The sequence below is a fragment of the Ictalurus furcatus genome, chromosome 22 (genome assembly GCF_023375685.1).
Source record: "Ictalurus furcatus strain D&B chromosome 22, Billie_1.0, whole genome shotgun sequence".
NCBI classification, from domain to species: domain Eukaryota; kingdom Metazoa; phylum Chordata; class Actinopteri; order Siluriformes; family Ictaluridae; genus Ictalurus; species Ictalurus furcatus.
Genome location: NC_071276.1, coordinates 1,747,069 through 1,765,210, shown reverse-complemented (window position 1 = coordinate 1,765,210; position 18,142 = coordinate 1,747,069). Strand labels below are relative to the sequence as shown.

Here is an 18,142-nt window from a genome sequence, read left to right as displayed (position 1 = left end):
GTTCAGTCAACTTATTAGGATTTTCAGCGTAGATGTGTTAAACAACTTTAAGAACATGACACCTTCTGTTTGAATCCTCCAATTTTTCAAGTGATCAAAAATATCAAAAACTCTGTGAGAGCTGTGAAGAAAAACCCCAAAAACAACAGTCAGTTACATCACCAACAACTTCCACAGGGCAGGGGTGAAGTCATCACAATCCACCTTTCAAAGAAGACTTGAATTAAAGCAGACATTATAGAGGTCATACCACAAGATGTATCAAACTCTTCAGCAGTACGAATCAGAAAGCCAGACTGGAACCTAATTAACCTCTACCAAAGTGATGGAAAGGACAAAGTGTGGAGAAAGAAAGCATCTGCTCATGATTCAAAACATACAAGCTCATTGGTCAAGCATGGTGGAGGGAGTGTCATGGCTGCTTCTGGAACATTCTCACTAATCTTTATTGATGATGGAACTCATGATGGTAGCAGCAGAATGAATTCAGAAGTCTACAGAAACATTCTGTCTTCTGCCACCTCACACACTGCCACCTCAACACAGGACTTTATCAGGGAGAAAAGTGGAAGGTTTTAGACTGGACAAGTCAATCACCAAACCTTAACCCAACTGAGCAATATTTCAGTTCCTGAAGTGGAGACTGAGGGGAGAAACCCCCGAAACAAACAACTACTGAAAGAGGCTGCGGTTCAATCCTGGAAAAGCATAAAAAAAGAAGAAACCAACAGTTTGGTGATGTCAGTGAGTTATGCAATCAAATACTAAACTATATTTACTTTTGATCGCCTAAAAATGAGCTGTTTAACACATCTTGATGTAAATATCAGGAAATTAAAGTTGAAATTCTGATCGATCATCTCATATTCATCTTTTGAGCTCAAATTAAAATGTCTTCAGTGTATAGCAGAAGAATTGGCCTTGCTGTTCCAATACTTTCAGAGCAGACTATATAAATATGCATTCTTTTTTTTTGAGGGCACACATAAAAACATTTTACAGTCAGCAAAGATTTTTTTTTTGTCAACGTTCACAGGACAGTAAGATCAGCGTCTCTCAAACCACAGGCCTTTGTTCAAACAAATGCAGCAACTGTCAATTTGATGGTTTGAATGTTTTCCAACCACAGACGAGGCACTCAGTATGTTTACGTCACACTCATACCAGTGTTGCTTCCGCTTCTGACCAACAGCTGCTTTCACACACCTTTCTTTCCACTTCTCACCTGCAAGAAAAAAGCCTGATTGTTTCAAATCATTATAATGTGTTTAAAATGATGTCTAAATGTTGATTAATGTGTATAATGAGTCTAATATATTTATCACCGTTAGCACTGAAACCATGAAATATTCAGAATAAAAACACACAGACACAGTGAGAACTCCCCGCTGTAGCACCGTGACCCATAAATATTTTATACTTGTATTACTTCATTTAAAACTAAAATAATAGCTGGAATTTAGAATATTTGGCACCTAGTGTACTTCTCTTTAAGTGCACTCACAAATGGAAGCATATTAAAAAGTGGATATTTTCTCATTTATTTTCTATAAGTACTTAAATATTTAAAATAAACTGTACTTTACTCAAATGTATTAAAACATTAAAAAATATATATTGAAAGTAAACTGTACATCTCTTTAATATCACATTATTTCCATGTGATCCTTTCTCGTCTCCTGTAGAGATAATATTGAAAGATTTTTATGATTTATTTTTCCTGTGGACATTTTTATTTTAACAAAGCATTGTACTCTGCATAAATACCCCCCCACCCCCCAACCCCCACACACCCCCATACAGATACACCTGCATTTGATTTGCCCAACAGGTCGTTTCCTCTTTGTCTCTCGTCTGATACACAATGGTTCGGGTTGAAACTGTGTTTCTCTGTGCCATGGGTAAGTGTTAATCATCTCATTTATTGCTTTATTAAATGCTTTATATTTAGTCTGAATTTTCACTACGTTACAGCTCTCACAATAAAACCTTACAGTGAAAATATTTATTATAATTCTGGACTTGACACGTATAGAAGTTGTCTAATCAAGAAATACAATGAAATTGTGTAATAATTTGTAATGAAAATGTCTAATTCCCACTTTTCTCTGAAGGTATGAGATTTTATTACCGCAATTTACAAAATGTTTTATTTTAATTTAGTTAAAGATGAAGCTTCGATACAAATATTATAATAATATACTGATAATTTAATACAATATAATACGTACAATATGCATGTACAAAGCATGTAAAAACTCTTATAAAAGCTCATCTATTATTTGTCTGTATTAAAGTTCTGTGTGATGTGTTATTAATGAGGTGTGTGTTTTATGGGTTGCAGGTTTTATCTCAGAGATTCTGTGCTCTTTAACTTTGGAGGCAGAAGCTGGAGATAACGTCACTATTTGGTGCCAACATGAGCTGAAACAACCAGATAAAATCTTCTGGTTTAAACACACGTGTGATTCAGTTCCACTTCTTCTTGCGTGTAAACGTTTTTTGGTATCAGCTCCATCAGAGAATTGCTTGTTCTTTACTGAAAGTGAGAGAATAGTGATGTCTGTTCATGGCAAGAACACGTCTCTCACAATCACTGCAGTAACCGTCTCTGATACAGGACTGTATTACTGCAGCTCCATGAAACAGAATCGAGTGATCTTTAGCAACTCGACCTCTTTACAAGTGAAAGGTAAATTTATACAAAATAAATAATTACAGTAAAAGTAGAGTGAAATGACTCGGTTGTAAAAAATATTGTTTCCTTTTTCAGGTGTAAATAAAACATTTTCTAAGAACCCGGACAGAGCAAAAGGTTTGTTATTTCTGTTCTCCCAAATGATTCTTTACATTTCTAAATCTAATGTTGAAAATGTGTTTTAATATTTTCTCCAAGGTTCAGACTGTTCTGCTGTGTTCTTCATGCTGAATGCGGTGTTTGGTGCCGTGATTGTGATTCTTCTTGGTGTCCTGATCTTCATCATACTGAAACACAGAAAAACTGATAGAGGTAATTTATTACTCCTATAATAATAATAATAATAATAATAATAATAATAATAATAATAATAATAATAATAAAATTCTCTCTGTTGTGTTGCTTTAGGTGTTGAAGCAGAAGATAATGAGGTAAATCTGAAGCTATACAAAAGTTAAAACCAATTACTCTGACCTCTGGATTTAGTAACCATGATTAAATTTTGATTTTTTTTTTCATGTACATTAAAAAAATTGAACATTAAATGTGTTTCATAGAAGATCTTTTATTATGACAAAATATCAAACAGTAAACATTAAGATATATTTTTTTTAAATTGTTTCTAAAAAAAGTTATATAAATCTTATAAATATATTAAATAAATAAAAAAATATGCTTTATAACTGTCCCCAACTTCTTTCATCTCTTCTGAGCAGCTTTTGGATCTTCTCCGATGTAATACTCTCTGTGACGTGTCCTCTGTGTTCCTGCAGGTCCCCGAGTCGGACTCTGTGAATTACGCTGCTCTTCAGTTCTCGAAGAAGAAAACCAAGAGGATCAACAGACATGATGAAAAGGTGGATCCACCCGTTATCTATTCTTCTGTCAGAAAGAGTAACATGTGTACATAATGATATAAATCATTTACTGTACATAGCAGAAGATGTTTGTGATCGTCCAGAGTTGAAGGAATTCCACCATTTATAAAACCTTATTTACAGACGTATATATTATTGTTTAATCGCAAGAGCTTCAGGATTATGTACATTTCTTCTTTTTTACTCTGAATTTTGTACCAGGTCACTCAATGTGTTATTCAGAGTAATAAAATATTATTGTGCAAATAGAAACATTTCTTTTTCTTTTGTCCTCGTGTCTAATCGAATAACAGATTTGTAGAGGCTCTGACAATGCAAACTGCTCTTTGTGTCAGTTACTAATGGTGATATTGTGTGAAAACCGTGTTACCATAAAGCAAAGTTCATCTAGTGTTGTGTGTGTGATAAATAGTCTCGAGGGCTGCTGTAGGATGGGTTGAAGTAAAGATAATGATTATATTATTCAGCTGGATTTTTATGCTGATTTTTGTGAAAAGATTAAATGAATAAATTAAGCGTTCTTTAGCTGAAGGTAATATAAGCTCTAGGTTAATTCTGTTTTTTATATTTCTGATTTGTTTATCAAAAAGGGTTCTATTCTAAGGGATCTTTCAATTAAAATATTTCCAACTATTAACTCAATAAACCCACACAGCAAAATCCTAATGTTATAATCTATAAAAAAAAAAAAAATTCATTTCTAGTTTTTTCCCGCCCATTTGTTTAGGCTAAAGCCCCCCCATTTGTTCCCCCCCATTTGTTTAGGCTAAATGCAGGAAAATCATTATAGAGCCTGGTGTTCAACATTGTTACAGGGATATCTGTTAAAAATAAAACTACTAATCAAAATACACATAACTAACCCCTAAAAAACCACACCTTACTCTGGCTCTTACACCTCGACTCTGCACACGTTGCTTCTTCTAGAACTAAATTAAAGATCTTGTATAGTAGCACTATAGAATCTGTACCACCTCTAGCAGACCCCACAACAGTTTCTTCCCTGAGGCAGTCAGATTACTCAACACTCACCTGGTCTATTCAAACACCTTAACCAGAACACAAGAGAAAGGCCACAGCAGTAGCCCTGCTTCTCACTGGTGCATGGCACATCGCTTGTGTCACTCGGAATTTGTCTCTTGTGAATGTAGAGCTAATGTTGATAACCATAGACATATACCATCTATCCAGCATTTCAGCTCTGATGAGAAAAGAGTTATGACCAAAGTGTAGCCTACAGAATACAATTTACTACATTATGCGATTTATTTGTCTTTAAAATATATTTCAAATTAATTATGATATTAGAAAAAGTGTGAAATTCTGTTGTTGAGTTATATCAGGCTTCATAATTGCTTTGTTAGCAGTCCAAGCTACTAAATACAAACTACCTACATACACAAACCAGATGTTTTATTGATATTTTTGTCTAACTAGTAAAACATAAAAAATAGTGTGAAAATTAGTTGTTTGATTTACATGTGTGCCAGTCTTCATTCTAATTATTAGCAAATTAGCAGTGCAAGCTAACTGTACTAGCTCCAAACACTCTCGAGTTTCTATACACATTTAATGAAAGGTCATGAGACAAGATCAGATGAAAGCATAGGTGTAAGTTTTTATTGTTTTTGTTGACGGTGTTTGAAGTCCAGCAGGACATAGGAAACAACGGCTCAACGGTTTTGACAAACGGATAATAACTCATAACATTCAGAGGCATTGTAACTACAAAAATATAATAAAGACAAATGTACAAAATACTACAGCTGACAAGTACAAACTGTAAAACATAATACACATGCAAAATGTAAAAAAAGACAGCATAATGTGTATGTACAGTGCAGCGGTAACATGCAGGTTTACTGTACCAGTGAACAGGGTTCGACCCTCAGCTCAATTAACTGCTATTAGGCAGTGGTGGCTCAGTGGTTAAAGGCTTGAAGGTCATGAGTTCAACCCCCAGCACTGCCAAGCTGCCACTGTTAGGCCATTGGGCAAGATCTTTAACCATCAACTGCTCAGCTGTATAAATGAGATAAATGTAAGCCGTTCTGGATAAGGAGTCTGCCAAATACCATAAATGTAAACAAACCGTAAATATAATCCTGACCCAATGAAGGGTTTTGTTTCCAGGGTGTTAACACTCAGTGCATTTACATGGACAACAATAATCCACTCTTAACCCGATTAAGACCATACTCTGATTAAGAAACTACCATGTAAACAGCAATTTTTAATTACCTTAATCTAATTAAAGTCATACTCAAAGTAAACACTAATCGATTTAAGACAGGTGGATTACTCCTGTTTTAGTCGCATTATGGACGTGAATCACAGACATGTAAACACCTTAATCACATTATGAATGTCGTGTGAGAGTTTTCACCACATTTTGTGACAGAACACGATCTCACACATGACAGTGCTCAACATTTTAAGGCGAACAAGAGAGTTCGGCCGCGTCCCAAACCGTATACTTGCCTACTATAGGCCTGTAGTGGGGAAAAATACATGTATCTCGGCTACTATATAGACGGTAAGTACGCGGTTTAGGATGCAGCCCACGGCTTCAAGCAGTCATCTATTAGCACGTGTAGCATGAGAAATAATTAACTGCACTTAAGGCGTTTGTAAAAAAAAATTAATAAACACACCCAAAACTGTATACGGTCCCATAATGAAGACCAACTAATACGTGAAATTCTGGAGGGACGTTGGACGGCGTGGCGCGGTGACGTAATGACGTGTGACGTTAATCTAATTATGTTCTAAAACATGTAAAACAGGTACATGACAGGAGTATTCTAAAAAGCGACTCATGTAAACACCTTAATCACATTATTATCTTAATCAGAGTAAGGTCAATAATTAGATTACTGCTGTCCATGTAAAATTGTGAAATGTATTCAATGAGAGGCATATGGGGTCGCAGTGCCTGAGAAGAACACAAACACTTGGGGAAAGTAGATAACATAATTCCCACAATATACATATTGGTATATATACTTTTCTTTGGTTAGGCATTAGCAATAAAATCATTATTAACACTTTTTCTCAAAGCACAATCAGGTCATGGATGGGAACGGAGAGCAAATAAACAGTATTACAAAACAAATGTGTTGCAGTTATAATGAAGCAATGTTGCTCTTCTTAACTCTGCTTCGGTCGTCATCTGCCCCTTGTGGTTTTACACCACATACGTGTAAACTATATACAGTGTGTGTGCAGATGCTCAACAAATACAAACAGGAATCAAAAGTAAATCAGAAATCAGAAGTAAGAACATAATACACGTACAAAATAAACTACAGGAACACTATAAGAGCAATAAACAGAAATAAATGGCACAAAGTGGATATTTGGTGTGACGAGCCTTTTCTTAAGAAACAAAAGTAGTCACAGATAGAATTAGTGTAGTTTTATAAGGAAATGAGCTGCAGGTTTTATTGTGACTCTTGCAGAATCAGTCACGGTTCTTCTGGAGATGTTGACTGTCGCACTCGCTTCTGAATTTTGCAGCAAAACCCAGAAGCCTTCATTAGGTCTTTTTCTGAAAAGTGGCTCTTACGTAATGCTCTGCTTTCTTTACTGACTTACATTTTTCCTGTAACATTTAATTTAGGCCCACCTCCAGCTTTCTCATTCCCTACCCGAATCTGGGAAAGTGTTACACTAAGGTTTTAGTTATTTTTCCCATCTCATGTTTCTACGATAACATTTCAGTAAGTTATAAACCGAAATAGACAGAAGCTGACGCTGACGAAGTAATCACCCCCAGGGGGCGGAGCCAAATCTGACAATGGCTATGAATAAAGTATTGAAGTCTGTCATCAAAGGGCTGTCAGCCTTCACTCAAACTGCACACACTTGAGGTCAAACCATAGAAATCCTTTTTTTTTCTCCACTTACTTTTATGCAGTAATGTTTCTCTTATATCCAAATTCATTGGATATTATTTCATATATACTGTTAATTTAAAAAAAGACTATTTTCCTCTGATGGAGGAATAAATCTGTGTGTGTGTGTCCTGCTCTTTACAATTAATCTCTATATCCTCTCCACCGTTGTCCTAGAACACACACACACACACACACACACACACACACACACACACATACACACATACACACATACACACATACACACATACACACATACAGAGAGAGAAAGAAACACGATCAGCGCTGAGCTGATGTTAACACAGGCTTTTCTCTAAGAAAATATGTAAAAATTTTCCAAAGATCAAATTTGGACTAAACATTAAAACTCAAACCTTTATTAGATTTTAAATAATATGTCAAATCAAAGGCTCACTTACAGGGCATGGCATGATCTGGAGCAGCTGTGAATTCTGAAATACAGATAATAATCAAATAGTTATTATAAAAACTGTATACTGTATTTGACCTACATAGGGATGAACTAAACATGACATGAAAATGACAACAAAATATTAGTCTCGTGTCTGAAATCCAAAATTTGTTCTCTGAGAACTTCACATCTGCCTCCTTCCTCCTCTCACCAGAGTTCTTCTTCTTCCAGACCACAATTCCAGCAACAACGGCAACGAGAACCACGAGAACCACGACTACACCAACGATGATACCGATCGGAGCTCCACCTGATCCTCCACCTGATCCTCCACCTGATCCTCCACCTGATCCTCCATCTGTTAAATCACACAGAGTCTTTATTATCTGCTGCAGAAATAAATCAGCTTTCAGTGTAAATCTGTAGTTTTATAGGAAAGTGTTTCTCTGACCAGGATTCAGGATTCGAAGATCCTTCTTATGCAGCACTATCTCCTTCTCCGAGCTGCTGTGCTGAATCACGCAGGTGTAGGTGTGTTTCTGCAGATCCTCAGCTGAGACTGTCAGAATGCTTCTCTTCTGGAAGCTTCCATCCTGGTTGGGTAACGTCTCTCTGAGATCCACGCCCTCATGCACGTCCTCTCCGTCCTTCTGCCAGGTGATAATCACTGTTTTGGGGAAGAAACCTGTAGCATGACACACCACCTCTGGAGAAGACGAGTGTTTCTGGAACACTGACGCTGTAGGAGGAACTGCAGACAGAGACAGAAATATTAAAATAAATATTAAATTCATTTATAAATGACAAGTAAAAAATGCTTTTACTGATTTTACATATAACTAGTTTCAGTTAGAAGTCAGTCATGTTTTTGTAAATAGTGAAACTGAAAATGGTAAAAGCCAGTTTAGTTTTGTACTGGAAATCTTTTAAAACTACATAAAATATTAAATGTCTTTGATCTTGATGTTTTTCTGATGTATTTCCACTGGCTATTTCTACTTCAACAGCCTATTTTTATGTTTATGTTATTATTATTCCTATTTATAATACTGCTGTTACTCTGCAGAACCACACCACTGTCTTACAATCATTAAAATCCAATACGGTTCTCATTTTGAACATTTTTTACTTTATATTAAGAGAGTGGTCACCCATCACCTGTCATATTCAGCCTTACACTACTCTACAGTCCCAAATGTTTTAAATCACACAATGAAATCTTGTGTTCATTTTGCTGTATTTGGTGGCATTGCTTTTTAATCACCTGAATTTGAAACAAACACTTGAGGTAGCTCTCCACAATACTTTGCTGGAATTTTTGCCCATTCCTCCTGACAGAACTGTAATGCGAGCCCCCCATTATTTATATCAGCTGTTTAACGCATATTAATCTTCATAAAGTCCTGATTCATTTTACATTCCCTCTAAATAATAATGACCTCTTTTGACTAACCAATGATTAAAATTTTGCACATGATAGTGGAGAGGCAGGGGTGGCTCAGTGGTTAGGACTCTGGGTGACTGATCAGAAGGTTAGCCCCAGCGCTGCTAAGCTGCCACTGTTGGGCTCGGGAGAAAGTTATCAGCACACTTTCTCCCCCAGTCCAAAGACATGCATTGTAGGTTGACTGGCAGTCCCAGGCTCCCTGTATGTAGGATAAGAAGTCCAGGAAATGGTTGGATGGATTATTGCACCGTGTGGTCATAAAAGGGAACTGCAACAAGTACTAATAAAAATCCACATGGGCTGTTATTTTCTACGCTGATGCTATTCTGTTCTGTTTAAGGTTATATATATTCAGGTTATATCTATATCTATATTCAGGTTGCAGCCATATTCTGAATACAATGTTTATATGCATACAGGCATCAGAATATTCCTGTATACACATGGTTGTGTGCACTCCACTAATATTGGCACCCTTGGTAAATATGAGCAAAGAAGGCTATGAAAAATTGTCTTTTGTTTAAATGGTAAATGATGCACTTATATAGCGCTTTTATCCAAAGTGCTTTACACTGTATCTCGTTCACACACACACCAATGGTAGCAGAGTTACTATGCAAGGCTCTAACTTGACATCAGGAGCAACTTGGGGTTCAGTGTCTTGCCCAAGGACACTTCGGCATGTGGAGTCATCCGGGCCGGGAATCGAACCACCAACACTACGATTAGTGGACAACTACCTGATCCACAACCGCCCTTTTGATCTTTTGTTAAAAGAATTCACAAAAATACTCTGCTCTCAATGAGATCAAAAAATTTCAAACACAACACAGATTTATCCCAAAAAAAACTTTTTATTTTAATTATTGGCACCCCTATGAATTCCTGTAAGAAAAATATATTTCAAGTATATCCCCATTGATCTTTTACTTTTTAAAATTTTTTTTAGCACACCTGGGTGACTAGGAACAGGAAATTGTTCAACCATGACTTCCTGTTTCACAGGGGTATGAATATGAGGTAACACACAGGCAAAATTCCCTTAATCATTCATAACAATGGGTAAGAGCGAGGGATGTAGCTGTGATGTGCGGCAAAAGTTTGTTGAGCTTCACACAATGGGAAGTGTCTATAAGAAAATAGCACAAGCATTGAAAACGCCCATTTCCACCATCAGGGAAATAATTAAGAAGTTCCAGTCAAATGGAAATGTTATGAATGAACCTGGAATTGGACGTATGTCTATATCGTCTCAACGCACTGTGAAGAGGACGGTTCGAATGGAAAACAATCTCCAAGGATCACAGCTGGAGAATTGCAGAAGTTAGTTGTGTCTTGGGGTCAGAAAGTCTCCCAAACTACAATCTGAAGTCACCTACATCACCACAAGCTGTTTGGAAGGGTTTCGAGAAAAAAGCCTCTACCCTCATCCAAAAACAAACTTGAGCGTCTTCAGTGTGCTGACACTACTGGAACTTCAAATGGGATCGGATTCTATGGTCAGATGAAACCAGAATAGAACTTTTTGGTAATAAACACCAGAGGTGGTTTTGGAGCACACAGAGAGGTAGCCATATGGAAAAGTACCTCATGGCCACGGTTAAATATGGAGGTGGATCTTTAATGTTTTGGGGCTGTTTTTCTGCCAGAGCACCTGGACATTTTGTTAGGATACATGGCATCATGGACTCTATCAAATATCAACAGATGTTAAATGAAAACCTGACTGCCTCTGCCAGAAAGATTCAAATGGGCCGTGGTTGGATCTTCCAGCAGGACAATGATCCAAAACATCATCAAAATCAAAACAAATATGGTTTACTGACCACAAAATCAAGCTTCTGCCATGATCATCCCAGTCCCCTGACCTGAACCCCATAGAACACTAAATTTTTATGTTTGTGTGCAGGGGATGATTCTTCCTCACATCTTCCTGAGGAACACATGATGAAAGGTGTGTGTGTGTGTGTGTGTGTGTGTGTGTGTGTGCCTGTTATAGTTACAGAGTAGATCACATTACCTGTCCTCTCCAGAGTCTCTCTACTATAAGACATGTATTTCTTTAACCACTGAATACATTCTGTCTCCAGGTAGCTCTTCCTGTGTTGAGCCTCAGCTTCTGTAGACCCCCACTTCTCTTTGATGTTCTCAGCTTTATCATTAGCTGCTGTCCAGGTTCCAGTTTTCAGATCCAGACTGATGAAATCTTCTCCGTCAAAACCATACTGTTCGTATCCTCTAGTGGTGCCGTCATCATTGAGCTCACAGCCATACATCATCTGTAGTGTACGAACTCCTGTAATAACACACAAACACTCACACACACGTGTGATGAGGAGAATTCAGCTGAAACTTGTGAAAGAACATATCAGTAATTTTTTCTACACTGGTATAAAGTCATAACACATTCAGAGAGAATTTTAGGCTGTGATCCAAACTGCATAACACACACTAAATAGTAAACCTTGAACAGGAATAGCACCAGAAGTGTACTGACAAATATTTAGTAAGAAATATTCAGTTCGGAACAAAACCAAAGGGATTTGCTGCTGCTTTCTCAATAATACAGACCCACTGTGAACTGAAGTGCAAAACGTTATTCTGCACATCAGTACTGTTCTGTGCTTGTTTATGAGTTCACAATAATTACAACATAACGTCAGAATGAAGTGTGGTCACTTGTCACTTTAAAAAAGTTCATTACACTGAGCTGCAATCAACATTTTACCAGCCATCAACATACCTGAACAACCACACGAGTTAGAGTTACCATCTTACAGCTGCGAGGTCCTGGGTGCAATCCTGAGTTCTGGAGACGGTGTTTGTTTTTCCCAAATTTCCTCTTCAAGATCAATAAAGTGCATCTATCCATCCATCCATCTATCTATCTATCTAGCCTTATATTTGACAATTTTCAAATTAGTGCCAGACTCAGAAATCTGCAAATATACCACCATAGGCAGGTTCACTGCCTGCTGATCTGAGGGAACGGGACGTCTCCATGGTTAGGGCAGAATGTCTGAGAGACGTTGCCTAAATACTTTGTGGCTCACGAGTCAAATGGTGATGAAAGCGTACATAAATAGGATGTAATATCTGCAGAATGGTCATAATACCAATAAATGACATTGTACCACTGGCCACAACGATCTAATGCTACAATGCTACTGCTAAGTGATCTCAGAAAATAACACTTATTATTGCAAGATCACACGAAAAAAAAGAACAAAAAGAACAAGAGACCGCCCAAAAAACCCCTCATGGACTTTTTGGACTAAATACTGAACACTTCTATAGTAACAGCTCATTCCCATAAGTGTAAATGGTGTGACTGTAGTGCAGGAGAGCAAAGCAAACAGACATTGTGTCAAAATTTCAATAATATAGATAACTAATATAATATATATGTATTTATTGATAGTTAAGTTAATTAGACGTTGAAGATTTAATTTCACAATGAACTAAAAAAATAAATAAATCTCCATTTACCGTGACAGAATGCAAAAGCACCTTTCACAGAGACAGGGCAGACAAGATCTAGCCCACTGCAAACACAGAAAATATATGCAAATAAAGAATATATATGCAAATAAAGAATATATATGCAAATAAAGAATATATATGCAAATACAGAAAGCAGATGCAAACACAAAGCACATGCAAACACAGATAAATACAGCCGCCAAATAGCATGGACCAATGGAGGACCATGTTTTTAGTGCTTGTGGATGTCCATAGCAAGTGGCTTGAGGTTGCAGTCATGAAGAGCTATTTTGGAATACCACAGCAGCTTGTACAGTAAGTGAGAACAGCCCACAGCTTGTATCTGAGGAGTTTAAGGCGTCCATGGAAGCCAACGGTATTCAGCACATTTAGTCCGTGCCGTATAACCCTGCTATGAACATCCTCGCGGAAAGATCAGATCCAACAATGAATCAAGCTCTGAAGCCATCACAAGGTCATGGGTCCCTCAACACGTTCCTGTTGACCTATCACAACACTCATTTCCACTCCCGGAGTCAGCCCTGTGTAGTGAGCCCACATCTGAGGAGCCCTCTGGTGAATCTTCAGAGACCAGGATTACCTTGGTCTTCAAGCGTACTTCATCTACACCAAGACTGACACAGACTCCATGCAGAAACAACGTGACTTTGTCCATGTCCCAAAGTCGTTCACACCCTAGTCGAGTTACTCGACCTCCACTGATTAACCCATTGAGATCGGGGTAGAATAAGCCTGGGGTAAATAGCCTGGGACAAGTGCTAGAATACCCTCAGTCCCTACTTCTAAAAAAAGAAAGAAAAAAGCTTGTATCCGTTTGTTTAAGGGAGAATTTAAAGTAAAGGGGGAGGGAGGTTATGTATGAACTATTTTGTGTATACACAGTCAACTCAATGTTTGTATTACGTATTAAAGCTCGGAGTGTGTTTATCTCTTACCTTCAATCTGCTTTAAGCTCCACAGCTGCATTAATGCATCCAGTTTGAATTTGAAGTTGTCCTGATCATTCAACTGCTGCACAGTCTGACTGTCCCAGTAATCTGCAACATCAGCTTCAATCTTCTGGATCCACTCTGTCTTTGGGATCATCTTCGTGATGTTGCTGTCGTAGTACACAAACTGCTCTCCATCCATCAGACCAACAGCAATGAACTCTGGGAAATTTATTGCTGGTCTGAGTGCAGTGTAGAGGTACTGCAGAGTGTGTCTGTCTGTAAAAGTTTAAACAATTTAAATTGTTAAATCGAGTGTTTATTTATTAATGTCAGACTGCAACACTAAAATCTCTGGCCATGAGCTGCTGCTGCCAAACACACACACACCCACCCACACACACCCACACACAGCGCAACAGCAGATAAATAACTCTTTGCCAATCTAAAGGCTTAACAAGAACAACAGAAAGGTTACCACAAGCCCTTCATCTCATATGTAACTTTTTACACTGAAAATGTAATAATGTTTCCTAAAGGCTACGTAGGCCAGTGATGTGCGAGGAAATTAATTCAAATAAACATATTGCTTCAGAAGAAACCAACATAATTAAAATCCAGAAGAAATAGGGCAGAATGTCAGGAACAGTCAGTTTTTTGTTTGTTTATTTATTTATTTAATAAGATTAGATGTCTAACTGCGATTACTTTCTTCTGTGAAATTGAGTCAGTTAGCAGCTTGGCTAGCAAACAATACTAATTTTGTGTCAACCTAATTGGGGGGGGGGGGGTTTAGTCTTTCCTCATAAATGACAACTAAACATGAGGCCAGTCCAACAGATGAAACATATAAAGCAGAACACAAAGTAATTTATACTTTTTTAACAGACACATGTGCTTCCCCTATTTCTAATATATATATATAGTAAAAAAAACAACAACCACCAGTCACCCCTGCTGATCCTACACACTGGCCATACACCTACCGTTCTAAAAAATTCTAAATAAAACACTTTTCAGCACCATCTGGATATAGCACAATGAAAAAAAAAATAATTATAGTATAAGTAAGTATATAAATCATAAAACAGATTTATGCTACAACTTTTTACTTCACAGACCTCATCAGCTCCATGAAATCACACCGAAAAGTCCAGCGTAGATCCATGGAGCACAGCACACCTTCACCTACATACAGTACATGCATTCACAGAATCACCTCATATCTACGTGACAGCTGCTTTGGGCCAGACAGAAAACTAAATCTAGCTTTTATACTAGTATTGTTCTTTGTGGTGAGATTTCTGTTGGCCCAACAAGTTTTAACCCCTTAAACAGCGATCTGAACATTAATGTTATAAATATTAGAACTCGGACAGGAAAAGTAAATAAAAAAATAAAAGGTTAAAAAAAAATCCCAGCCCAACCACAACAGGTGCAAGTGATATAGCTGGCCAGTTCAGCGTTGTTTTACAGACTACACTCACGAGTGCCCTCTACAGGCCAAATGTCGGAACAGCAACATGAGCCAGATTTCCTGTTGGCAGATTTCGATTTCAGCGGAATGAAAGTACAACATCCGAGTTTAAACCCGCCGTTTTAATGTGTACATGTTTTACGTTTTATAATTTAATTGAAAATGTTCTAAATTAACGCTACCTCTAACAAGATCCTCTACTAATTAGCTAAAATATATCATTTAAGAGCCATTATTTGTAATTTCATTGTTTAACACTAGGTGGAGTGTGGGTCTAATTTTAGTACACAGGTAGCCAGAGAGAAGAGAAGAAAGGAGGGTGGTGTGTGTGATGGAGGGAAACAACATTTTTGACCGTGTCAGGACACGTACTGGTGGAAGCAAGCTGGTGGGATTACTGTGTGTTTGTGCACTGGATCTGCGAGTTTAAGAGGACATCTAAAGTGGATAAAAGCAGTACTAGACTCGAAGCGTGTCTTGTTCGGATCTCACGTAGAAACAACACGTCTAAGTGACAAGATGGTCATGTCACTACACACAATACATAAATAAAAGCTATGCATGATAAATGCAGCCCTTACAGGATTTCGCTGTGTGTGTGTGTGTGTGTGTGAGAGAGAGAGAGATTATTGCGACTACAAACGCTTGATTTTGTTATGGCTTCTTTCAAAATTTGTGATGCAATCTGGTGTTTTTTGGGCTTTTTTGTGGGAAACGACTTGAAGTGTACTGCAGGTCTGTCGCAGTGATGTTTGTTGGTAAATGAGACTTTAGCTGAACTCATGTTCGATGCGCGTGATTCGAACATGGTTTGGTTGAATGCGCGTTATGATGACGTCACATTCCATGTCTTTTAATACGGTAATATTAAAATAAAACTGCAAGCTCCTCCGAATATTATGGCGCTTCGGTGACTTTGATCATTTCCGCGATCACAGAACAGCATTATCCTGCAGGGACTGTACACCATGTAGCCTACATATTCCTCCTCTACTGAAATACTTCAGCTACATTATTCAGATTTTTATATCATAAACATTTATAAAAACTCACCTGCTGATGAGATCTGTAGAGAAACTGAGAGATACAACACAACTTCTATTATAGCGCTGCAGTGCTCCATTTCACTTTACCAAAGTTTGTTTACGAACAAACAGACAGAAACATGATTTAATTATTTAATAATAATAATTAAAGATCATAAACAAACTTTCGTAAAGTAGGAGTAGAATCTTTTTTGGCGCTTCTTTTCAGAAAACTGGCTAGGCCAGTTTCTACTTCTTCCTCTATTTCTTTTTCTTTGGGATTTCCGGCAGGTGGTATAGAAATTGTTACATTACTGCCACCTGCTGTCATCTACAGTGCAGTGTTTTTCTTTTTAAGTTAAATAAACATGTCCTCCCTTGCTTGCTATCTACTACACATTCTTATACACCTTTAATATTGCCCTCTACTCTTCCTATTCCACTTAACTCATCAATGCCTGTCTTTCATGAATAAATTTTCCACATGATATAAACATATGTTCATAATCCAGCTGGATGTTTTCCTATTATGTGAAGTGTGCTGTTGAGGTCACTATGCCCCATTCTATGCCGCCTTCTCTCTTAAAATACCTACTCTGCTTTATATTGAGTGTAAATGTCTCCCTTTAATTTCATTACCCCACTGTTGTTGCCGTTGTTGATTTACTTTCATCCACACTATGCGTTTCCCATCTGATTTTGATAACGTTGATTTCAACATTTCCTTCTTTTTTTGGCAGTTTATATGCCTTCTAAGTTCCCTGGATACCTGAGTGAGCTGGGATACACATGAATGTGAGATTTTCCCCTTAAACAAAAGTTCACAAAGCAGATCCTGGTGGTTTCTGGCTGTGTCTGACTTTATGCTTGTAAGGACAGATACAGAATCACAACATATTAAAATGTTAATGCACCTAGTTTGTTCACTCCACTCTAATGCAAATGGAAAATAGTTCAACAGTATGAATATTTAAACAATCAGATGTTTTGCTGTACCCTACTCGGTAACTCTGCTCAGTAAAACCAGCCCCTGTGACCTCTGTTTGCAGGTCTTCTGATCCATCTGTAAAAATCTGAATATTGTCTCTATATTTACTCTCCCTGTACCTACAGTAGAATATTAATTTGTTATCAGCTGTTTTATTTTACTTAAATTTAATCTAAACCCCCGGTTGGCTTAACCAGCCACACCACAGTTTCACCAAATTCTTTATCACACACTCCCATATCTTTTGCTGTCCAAAACTTATCCTTTACATATCTTTTCCTTCTCCCAATGTGCTTGTAGCACCTTTTTTATTGGATGTTTATCCCCATGTCCCCTCAGATTAATCTGGTAATTGATTTACAACTGTTTCTGTCGCAGCTATAATGGCATTTCTTCAGCTTCCACCTGCAGAGCACATACTGGGGAAGTTCTTACTGCTTCTAGACACACTCTTAAAGCCCGGGACTGCACTCTGTCCAGATCCGCTAGCCCTGGTTCTGTTGCTGACCCATGTACAATGCTTCTGTAATCTAGTTTTATCTTATTAGAGCTATATAAATATATTTCAGAGCTATAATACTAGCTCTCCACTCTAATCCTGATAGATACCCCGTGACATATTATCACTTTTTTGCATTTATCCACTACATATTTTATATTCTCTCTCCATGTTAATCTTGTATCAAAATGTACTCCCAGAAAACGAAAACTTTCAGCCTGCTCTAATACATTTCTATACAATTTCAAATTTCCTTCTCTGATTTTTTTCCCTTGTAAAGAACATAATCTTTGTTTTGTTTTAACAGAGCATTACATTTAATGGATATGATTAGCACAGTGTAATGCAGCATTAGAGTAAGTCAGAAATGGCTATAGATCTCATTT

General features: G+C 37.4%; 2 protein-coding genes across 8 annotated transcripts; one reads left to right on the top strand and one right to left on the bottom strand.

The window, feature by feature from the left end:
* The first annotated feature begins 190 nt into the window (after positions 1-190).
* LOC128599198 (uncharacterized) lies at positions 191-4,311 on the top strand. 4 transcript variants are annotated; one of them, XM_053610677.1, is made up of 7 exons: positions 191-740; positions 1,832-1,901; positions 2,345-2,692; positions 2,774-2,815; positions 2,897-3,010; positions 3,107-3,129; positions 3,472-4,311. In XM_053610677.1, exons 2-7 carry the CDS (start codon positions 1,865-1,867, stop codon positions 3,607-3,609), a joined length of 702 nt encoding a protein of 233 aa, XP_053466652.1. In that variant the 5' UTR covers positions 191-740; positions 1,832-1,864; the 3' UTR covers positions 3,610-4,311. The 4 variants fall into 4 exon arrangements, with proteins under 4 accessions (XP_053466652.1, XP_053466654.1, XP_053466651.1 ...); XM_053610679.1 differs by having other exon boundaries at positions 191-744; positions 2,903-3,010; XM_053610676.1 differs by having other exon boundaries at positions 191-744.
* An 858-nt stretch (positions 4,312-5,169) lies between these two features.
* Positions 5,170-16,454, bottom strand: LOC128599193 (RLA class I histocompatibility antigen, alpha chain 11/11-like). Of its 4 annotated transcripts, none has more exons than XM_053610666.1 (7): positions 16,298-16,454; positions 13,774-14,046; positions 11,355-11,630; positions 8,339-8,638; positions 8,099-8,197; positions 7,895-7,927; positions 5,170-7,645 (listed from the first exon to the last, which is right to left on the bottom strand). In XM_053610666.1, coding segments are annotated over exons 1-7 (1,053 nt in total). In that variant the 5' UTR covers positions 16,368-16,454; the 3' UTR covers positions 5,170-7,643. The 4 variants fall into 4 exon arrangements, with proteins under 4 accessions (XP_053466641.1, XP_053466638.1, XP_053466639.1 ...); XM_053610663.1 differs by having other exon boundaries at positions 8,099-8,245; positions 16,298-16,452; XM_053610664.1 differs by having other exon boundaries at positions 8,099-8,233; positions 16,298-16,452.
* Positions 16,455-18,142: the final 1,688 nt, after the last annotated feature.